At 44.5% G+C, this 9,587-nt stretch overlaps 1 protein-coding gene across 1 annotated transcript; it reads right to left on the bottom strand.

Annotated features, from left to right (window-relative positions):
• Positions 1-3,819: 3,819 nt before the first annotated feature.
• On the bottom strand, positions 3,820-7,765 carry LOC311119589 (xanthine dehydrogenase/oxidase-like). Its single transcript, XM_084194261.1, has 5 exons — positions 7,659-7,765; positions 7,121-7,235; positions 6,728-6,982; positions 6,465-6,632; positions 3,820-4,988 (listed from the first exon to the last, which is right to left on the bottom strand). Exons 1-5 carry the CDS (start codon positions 7,748-7,750, stop codon positions 4,938-4,940), a joined length of 681 nt encoding a protein of 226 aa, XP_084050387.1. The 5' UTR covers positions 7,751-7,765; the 3' UTR covers positions 3,820-4,937.
• Between the last annotated feature and the right edge of the window lie 1,822 nt (positions 7,766-9,587).

Raw genomic sequence — 9,587 nt, 5'->3', positions numbered from 1 at the left:
GTTGTATGTCAATGTGTTGTATGTAAAACTTGTGAATATAACTGTGTAATAGACATTTTAAATGAAGCCCTGTCATTGACAACCACTATCTTTCAGATTGTGTTCAATGACTTGTTATTAGAGGGATTGTTTTTCAATGAGTGTTCATACTGTACTGTGCAAACGATCGACTGTTGAAAGGAAATTATTCTATTCATCACCAGCTGCTGTTTGAATGAACACAGATCCATATCACACTGGTTACATAGACTCACACACACAGTCAAAATAAATGCAGACCGTGCGTGTGTGTGTGTGTGTGTGTGTGTGTGTGTGTCAATAATCAGGGTTGATTTCACTGCTTAGCAGGTGAGCACAAGGAATAGGCAGATCAGAGAGTAAAGAGTGAGTGACAACTGAATATAAAGAAAAAAACATGAGGAAGTGTTTTCACTGTAGACTACAGGTCAGAAGACAGCTGAGTGGCAGTTGGAGGAAGTGTTTTCACTGTAGACTACAGGTCAGAAGACAGCTGTGTGGCCCTGGGAGGAAGTGTTTTCACTGTAGACTACAGGTCAGAAGACAGCTGTGTGGCCCTGGGAGGAAGTGTTTTCACTGTAGACTACAGGTCAGAAGACAGCTGTGTGGCCCTGGGAGGAAGTGTTTTCACTGTAGACTACAGGTCAGAAGACAGCTGAGTGACAGTGGGAGGAAGTGTTTTCACTGTAGACTACAGGTCAGAAGACAGCTGAGTGACAGTTGGAGGAAGTGTTTTCACTGTAGACTACAGGTCAGAAGACAGCTGTGTGGCCCTGGGAGGAAGTGTTTTCACTGTAGACTACAGGTCAGAAGACAGCGGAGTGACAGTTGGAGGAAGTGTTTTCACTGTAGACTACAGGTCAGAAGACAGCTGAGTGGCAGTGGGAGGAAGTGTTTTCACTGTAGACTACAGGTCAGAAGACAGCTGAGTGGCAGTTGGAGGAAGTGTTTTCACTGTAGACTACAGGTCAGAAGACAGCTGTGTGGCCCTGGGAGGAAGTGTTTTCACTGTAGACTACAGGTCAGAAGACAGCTGAGTGACAGTGGGAGGAAGTGTTTTCACTGTAGACTACAGGTCAGAAGACAGCGGAGTGGCAGTTGGAGGAAGTGTTTTCACTGTAGACTACAGGTCAGAAGACAGCTGAGTGACAGTTGGAGGAAGTGTTTTCACTGTAGACTACAGGTCAGAAGACAGCGGAGTGGCAGTTGGAGGAAGTGTTTTCACTGTAGACTACAGGTCAGAAGACAGCTGAGTGGCAGTGGGAGGAAGTGTTTTCACTGTAGACTACAGGTCAGAAGACAGCTGAGTGGCCCTGGGAGGAAGTGTTTTCACTGTAGACTACAGGTCAGAAGACAGCTGAGTGACAGTTGGAGGAAGTGTTTTCACTGTAGACTACAGGTCAGAAGACAGCTGAGTGACAGTTGGAGGAAGTGTTTTCACTGTAGACTACAGGTCAGAAGACAGCTGTGTGGCCCTGGGAGGAAGTGTTTTCACTGTAGACTACAGGTCAGAAGACAGCTGAGTGACAGTGGGAGGAAGTGTTTTCACTGTAGACTACAGGTCAGAAGACAGCTGAGTGACAGTGGGAGGAAGTGTTTTCACATTAGACTACAGGTCAGAAGACAGCTGAGTGGCAGTTGGAGGAAGTGTTTTCACTGTAGACTACAGGTCAGAAGACAGCTGTGTGGCCCTGGGAGGAAGTGTTTTCACTGTAGACTACAGGTCAGAAGACAGCGGAGTGACAGTTGGAGGAAGTGTTTTCACTGTAGACTACAGGTCAGAAGACAGCTGAGTGGCAGTGGGAGGAAGTGTTTTCACTGTAGACTACAGGTCAGAAGACAGCTGAGTGGCAGTTGGAGGAAGTGTTTTCACTGTAGACTACAGGTCAGAAGACAGCTGAGTGGCAGTGGGAGGAAGTGTTTTCACTGTAGACTACAGGTCAGAAGACAGCTGAGTGGCCCTGGGAGGAAGTGTTTTCACTGTAGACTACAGGTCAGAAGACAGCTGAGTGACAGTTGGAGGAAGTGTTTTCACTGTAGACTACAGGTCAGAAGACAGCTGAGTGACAGTTGGAGGAAGTGTTTTCACTGTAGACTACAGGTCAGAAGACAGCGGAGTGGCAGTTGGAGGAAGTGTTTTCACTGTAGACTACAGGTCAGAAGACAGCTGAGTGACAGTTGGAGGAAGTGTTTTCACTGTAGACTACAGGTCAGAAGACAGCTGAGTGACAGTTGGAGGAAGTGTTTTCACTGTAGACTACAGGTCAGAGGACAGCTGAGTGACAGTTGGAGGAAGTGTTTTCACTGTAGACTACAGGTCAGAAGACAGCTGAGTGACAGTGGGAGGAGGTTATATCTGAAGAGTCAGGTACCATGACTTATGATTTTTATCAGAAGCATTTTTTATACTGTAAATCATAACTATGTCTCAATCTTGTCTCTTCATGGCTCTCTGGTCGCTCTTATCATCTTTAACATAGCCTAACCCCTCGACCAGGTCTAGGTAAATGTAAGCCTGTTAGCCGAAGAAAAAGTGTGATAAAATAATGTTTTGAACATTAACTGTATTATACTTGCATGTCTGTGTGTGTTTTTTCCATTAGCTCGCACAGTCTCAATTAGACGTTCATCCATGTTTCTCAAACATCACATATCTAAGTTGTTGCAAAGGTCAAATTTCAAAGTGTTTAAGGTTACGTTTAGGCATTAACTCTGAATAGTTAAGGTAAGGGTTAAGGTTTGGGATAGACTTAAAACACAATTCTCAAAAACAACTTTCTATAGCTGGATTTGAATTTACAACCTTTGGAATCAGAGGCAGATGGAGGGAGGGGACCAGCCAGGCCTGAGACCAGGGATTTGGCTGGGGGAAGAGATGCTGGGGTTGGGGCTGGGGGAAGAGATGCTGGGGTTGGGGCTGGGGGAAGAGATGCTGGGGTTGGGGCTGGGGGAAGAGTTGCTGGGGTTGGGGCTGGGGATTGGGGTGTTAGTGGGGTAGCGGGGTAGGAAGGAAAAGGAATAAAGGGTCAGAGGGTTGGAGTGGAAATGTTGATAACTGGCCATGCTAGTGGGTGTGTTAGTGCTGTGGTGATGACTGGCCATGCTAGTGGGTGTGGTAATGTTGAGTCTGGGTCTGTGGTTGCCAGTTAAACCAGGTCTGACTCTAGAGGTCCAGTGAAACCAGGTCTGAGTCTAGAGGTCCAGGTGTGGGTCCGGTGGAGTTGAGTGGAAGCCCCTGCCCCCTCACCCTGGCAGCCACACTGTTGTCTCACACTGCCACGTCCCCCTTCCCCCTCACCCTGGCAGCCACACTGTTGTCCCACACTGCCACGTCCCCCTGCCCCCTCACCCTGGCAGCCACACTGCTGTCCCACGCCAACTCTGTCCTCAACCCTCTGCTCTACGCTTCAGCACTCGGCGGTCCCCGTTCTGTAGAGCTTGTGTGGCCTACCACTTCGCGGCTGAGCCGTTGTTCCTCCTACACGTTTCCACTTCACAATAACAGCACTTACGGTTGACCGGGGGAAGCTCTAGCAGGGCAAACATTTTTGACGAACTGACTTGTTGAAAAGATGACATCCTATGACGGTGCCACGTTGAAAGTCACTGAGCTCTTCAGTAAGGCCATTCTACTGCCAATGTTTGTCTATGGAGATTGCATGGCTGTGTGCTCGATTTTATACACCTGTCAGCAACGGGTGTGGCTGAAATGGCCCAATCCGCTAATTTGAAGGGGTGTCCACACACTGCATTGCACGCACTTACACACAGCATAACACACAGTCAGAGGCCTCAGCCAGATGATTGGAAATGCATGTTTAATCAGGAGACAAACTCTGTACATTATGGCAAATTAAAATAAAAGCAAATTCTTCAATAACACCGATGCTTGATACTCTCGTTATTTTCTGTGTCAGTCTAATCAAGTAGTTGTTGTAACTGAATTATTCTGTCTCAGTCAAGTAGTTGAATGATCTAAAAACAGTAGCACCGCAGACACACTACTGACCACCAGATGGTGGTGTTTTACTAAAACCTGAGATTATTGTAGATAAAATAAATTCAATTAATGATTCCTATAAAACGTATCACTCACCAAGGATATTAAATTAATTAATATGCAGAAAATATCATACATATATGAAATTATATTCAATTAAACACTAAGATTTTACATACAAATACAAGATGTTGACTTCATTGATAAAGGAATATAACAAGCATTATCACAGACATTGAATTGATCATAGATCATTTGTATATGATATACAGTGGGATCCGAAATGATTGACACCCTAGATAAAGATCATCAAAAATGACTATGTGGCATATGATTGGTCTGGTCAGTTCAGTCGGCCTCAGTGACAGATTCCTCCAATCAGAATCTGTGGCCTCCTGTCCTATCCCACAATGCCCCATGATGGCTATGGTGGAACCGAACTAGGAATGCTTCCTAGGTCAAAGTGCTGATAGCCCGAAGCTTCAGGTCTGGGCTTCACCTTAATCTCTTCCTCTTCTCTCCTTCATCTGCACTGATCCAAAACGAGTGGACAGGTGAAAGCAGATCCCCAACAGGCATCCACCATATTGTCCTGAGTTTTCAGCTCAGTGATGATGAGGGACAGGAGACAAGGAGATGAAGCCACTTTACACTATCGAGATCCACCCCTGTGTGGGTTAAGGTTAGGGTAAGGGATAGGGTTCCAAACTGATTAGGGTAGGGTTCTGGCTCCATACCAAACTGATTATAACAGCCGTTTCCTCAGGACTGGGACAAAGGAACATAATGGTATGAATTTGGAACAGTTTATCCTTCTCTCTCTCTGCTTGCTATCATATTCTCTCCCCCCTCCCTCTGTCTCTACCCTCTTCTCTCTCTCCTCTTCTCTGCATCTCTTCTCTCTCTAGTTCTGTTCGCCTTACACTACGACAGCCCATGGAGTGAAGGTGCCTGGCTCTGCAGGGGGGCACTGGAACAAAACAACAACAACAGATCAGTGTGTCTCCAAAGTTTTATTCTGTGACTGTTGGAGATATACAGTGCCTTCTGAAAGTATTCAGACCCCTTGACTTATTCCACATTTTGTTATGTTACAGCCTTATTCTAAAACTGATTAAATAAATAAAAATCCTCATCAATCTACACACAATACCCCATAATGACAAAGCGAAAACAGGTTTTTAGAAATGTTTGCAAATGTATTAAATTTACAAAACAGAAATACCTTATTTACATAAGTATTCAGACCCTTTGCTATGAGACTCGAAATTGAGCACAGCTACATCCTGTTTCCATTGATCATCCTTGAGATGTTTCTACAACTTGATTGGAGTCCACCTGTGGTAAATTCAATTGATTGGACATGATTTGGAAAGGCACAAAACTGTCTATATAAGGTCCCACAGTTGACAGTGTAGGTCAGAGCAAAAACCAAGCCATGAGGTTGAAGGAAATATCTGTAGAGCTCCGAGACAGGATTGTGTCGAGGCACAGATCTGGGGAAGGGTACCAAAACATTTCTGCAGCATTGAAGGTCCCCAAGTACACAGTGGCCTCCATCATTCTTAAATGGAAGAAGTTAGGAACCACCAAGACTCTTCCTAGTTCTGGCCGCCCGGCCAAACTGAGTAATCGGGGGAGAAGGGCCTTGGTCAGGAAGGTAACCAAGAACCTGATGGTCACTCTGACAGAGTTCTAGAGTTCCTCTGTGGAGATGGGACCAAGATTGAACTTTATGTCCTGAATGCTAAGCGTCACATCTGGAGGAACCTTCCCTATGGTGAAGCATGGTGATGGCAGCATCATGCTGTGGGGATGTTTTTCAGCGGCAGGGACTGGGAGACTAGTCAGGATCGAGGGAAAGATGAACGGAGCAAAGTACAGAGAGATCCTTGAAGGAAATCTGCTCCAGAGTACTCAGGACCTCAGACTGGGGTGAAGATTCACCTTCCAACATGACAACGACCCTAAGCACACAGCCAAGACTACGCAGGAGTGGTTTCGGGACAAGTCTCTGAATGTCCTTGAGTGGCCCAGCCAGAGCCCGGATTTCAACCCGATCTAACATCTCTGGAGAGACGTGAAAATAGCTGTGCAGCCCAACCAACCTGACAGCTTGAGAGGATCTGCAGAAATGAGAGAAACTCCCCAAAAACAGGTGTGCCAAGCTTGTAGCGTCATACCCAAGAAGACTCGAGGTGGTAATCGCTGCCAAAGGTGCTTCAACAATGTACTGAGTAAAGGGTCTGAATACTTATGTAAATGTGATATGTCCTTGTTAATTTCATTTGCAAAAATTTCTAAAAACCTGTTTTTGCTTTGTCATTATGGGGTATTGTGTGTAGACTAATGAGGGGGGAATCAATTTTAATCAATTTTAGAATAAGGCTGTAACGTAACAAAATGTGGAAAAGTCGGAATACTTTCCGAATGCACTGTAACTTACCAGTTTGGTGAAGCGGTCCTCGCAGGTGTTGCGTATCCTCTCGGGTGTGGCCGGACTGTCCAATCGGAAGGGCCCACTAAGGCCTGACTCCTTCCTGGCAGCGGTGATGGCATCTTTGATGGCGAAAAACACTGAGGCCGCCAGGAAGAGAGGAGGCTCACCTACCGCCTAGATAGAGAGAGACAGGAGTGTTAAGGATGATAGATAAAACTGGAGTCTCACAAGAATAGAAAGAGGACATCCTTCATAATAAGAGTCCCTACCTTGGAGGAGAAGATGGCCTTGTCGTTGGGTGCATCTCGGAGCAGAGACACGGTGAGGTCAGTGGGGATGTCTCCGAAGGCGGGGATCTTGTACATGCCTGGTCCTCGTGTGAACAGGTATCCCTGAGGAGAATACTTCAGCTCCTCCAGAGTGTACAGACCCACACCTTGCATAAAGCCCCCCTCTACCTGTCCTATGTCCAGAGCTGGGTTCAGACTATTCCCCACATCCATGACGATGGACGTATGAATGTTCTAATGGAGAGATGGAAAGAGATGGAGGACATTGGTTTGTGTCTTATCGATCGATGCAGTCGTAAAAAAGTCATAAATTCTCTCAAGTATGCAAGAAATGTGGGAAACACACACACGCACATCACTCCATGCACTCACCTTGTGGCTGCCGGTCAGACAGTCTATCTCAACCTCGGAGCAGGCCACTCCATAGGTGAAGTAGTTGAAAGGGCGACCTGTGTTGGTCTCAAAGTCATAACCAAGGTCTGGAGTCCTGAGGAAGACATGATAAAACAGTTACTTCCGGCCAGGCAATCTTCCTGGTGATTTCCGGTTCCAGTTGTGCCATTTAGCAACATTGTAGCCTAGCTAGCATTTAGAAACATAGTAGTCTAGCTAGCATTTAGCCTAGCAATCAAATGTTGTAGTCTAGCAAACATTTGTAGCCTACCTAGCATTTAGCAACATTGTAGTCTAGCTAGCATTTAGCCTAGCTAGCAATTGCAGCCTAGCTAGCATTTAGCAGCATTGTAGCAAGCTAGCAACAAGCAAGTGTTATTTATTGTGTTGACTCACAGACAAACTATGTGAACAAAGTCCAGAATCATTCATTTATTGTTAAAACGGTTTAGGTAATAATACACAGAGGTGTTTGTTATTGTGAACATTGTCTGTGTCTGTGTTCCATGCGACGTACTTGTAGAATCCATTGGCAGACAGACTGACCCGGTCAAAGTAGGCAGCTCTCACCTTAAAAAAAAAGACAATGAGTAATTGATTAAAACACATGCTGTTTAAAAGGAAGGGCAAGCTGGTGTTAAAGGCCCAATGCAGCCATTTTTATCTCAATATCAAATCATTTCTGGGTAACAATTACATACCTTAATGTAATAGATTTCCATGAAAATTGTAAAACAAATATATATGCAGTACCAGTCAAAAGTTTGGACACACCCACTCATTCAAGGGTTTTTCTTTATTTTTACTATTTTCTACATTGTAGAATAATAGTGAAGACATCAAAACTATGAAATAACCCATATGGAATCATGTAGTAACCAAAAAAGTGTTAAACAAATCAAAATATATTTTATATTTGAGATTCTTCAAATAGCCACCCTTTGCCTTGACGACAGCTTTGCAAACTCTTGGCATTCTCTCAACCAGCTTCACCTGGAATGCTTTTCCAACAGTCTTGAAGGAGTTCCCACATATGCTTAGCACTTCTTGGCTGCTTTTCCTTCACTCTGCCGTCTGACACATCCCAAACCATCTCAATTTGGTTGAGGTCGGGAATTTGTGGAGGCCAGGTCATCTGATGCAGCACTCCATCACTCTCCTTCTTGGTAAAATAACCCTTACACAACCTGGAGGTGTGTTGGGTCATTGTCCTGTTGAAAAACAACTGGGATGTCGTATCGCTGCAGAATGCTGTGGTAGCCATGCTGGTTAAGTGTGCCTTGAATTCTAAAGAAATCACAGTTTCACCAGCAAAGCACCCCGACACCATAATACCTCCTCCTCCATGCTTTACGGTGGGAACTACACATGCAGAGATCATCCGTTCACCCACACCGCGTCTCACAAAGACACAGCGTATGGAACCAAAAATAGCAAATTTGGACTCCAAACCAAAGGACAATTCTCACCGGTCTAATGTCCATTGCTCGTGTTTCTTGGTGCAAGCAAGTCTCTTCTTCTTATTGGTGTCCTTTAGTAATGGTTTCTTTGCAGCAATTCGACAATGAAGCCTGATTCACACAGTCCCCTCTGAACAGTTGATGTTGAGATGTGTCTGTGACTTGAACTCTGTGGAGCATTTATTTGGGCTGCAATTTCTGAGGCTGGTAACACTAATGAACTTATCCTCTGCATCAGAGGTAACTCTGGGTCTTCTATTCCTGTGGTGGTCCTCATCAGAGCTAGTTTCATCATAGTGCTTGATGGTTTTTGAGACTGCACTTGACGAAACGTTCAAAGTTCTTGAAATGTTCCGTATTGACTGACCTTTATGTCTTAAAGTAATGATGGACTGTAGTTTCTCTTTGCTTATTTGAGATGTTCTTGCCATAATATGGACTTGGTCTTTTACCAAATAGGGCTATCTTCTGTATACCACCCCTACCTTGTCACAACACAACTGATTGTCTCAAACGCTCTAAGAAGGAAATAAATTCCACAAATTAACTTTTAAGAATGCACACCTGTTAATTGAAATGCATTCCAGGTGACTACCTCATGAAGCTGGTTGAGAGAATGCCAAGAGTGTGGAAAGCTGTCATCAAAGGCAAGGGGTGGTTATTTGAAGAATCTCAAATATAAAATATATTTTGATTTGTTTAACACTTTTTTTGGTTACTAAACTCAGCAAAAAAAGAAACGTCCCTTTTTCAGGACCCTGTCTTTCAAAGATAATTCGTAAAAATCAAGATAACTTCACAATCTTCATTGTAAAGGGTTTAAACACTGTTTCCCATGATTGTTCAATGAACCATAAACAATTAATGAACATGCACCTGTGGAACGGTCGTTAAGACACTAACAGCTTACAGACGGTAGGCAATTAAGGTCACAGTTAAGAAAACTTAGGACACTAAAGAGGCCTTTCTACTGACTCTGAAAAACA

This window comes from Coregonus lavaretus (genome assembly GCF_964263955.1).
Source record: "Coregonus lavaretus genome assembly, contig: HAP1_SCAFFOLD_5384, whole genome shotgun sequence".
Taxonomy (NCBI): domain Eukaryota; kingdom Metazoa; phylum Chordata; class Actinopteri; order Salmoniformes; family Salmonidae; genus Coregonus; species Coregonus lavaretus.
The sequence above is the reverse complement of the archived record's forward strand: the minus strand, read 5'-3'. Positions and strand labels throughout refer to the sequence as shown.

Coding starts and splice junctions, on each gene's coding strand:
- LOC311119589 (XM_084194261.1), bottom strand. CDS start 7,750: ATGTGTTTTAATCAATTACTCATTGTCTTTTTTTTTAAGGTGAGAGCT. Junction 6,983..7,120: donor GTCTGACCGGCAGCCACAAG/GTGAGTGCATGG, acceptor TCTCTCCATTAG/AACATTCATACGTCCATCGT. Junction 4,989..6,464: donor AGGACCGCTTCACCAAACTG/GTAAGTTACAGT, acceptor GTTTTGTTCCAG/TGCCCCCCTGCAGAGCCAGG.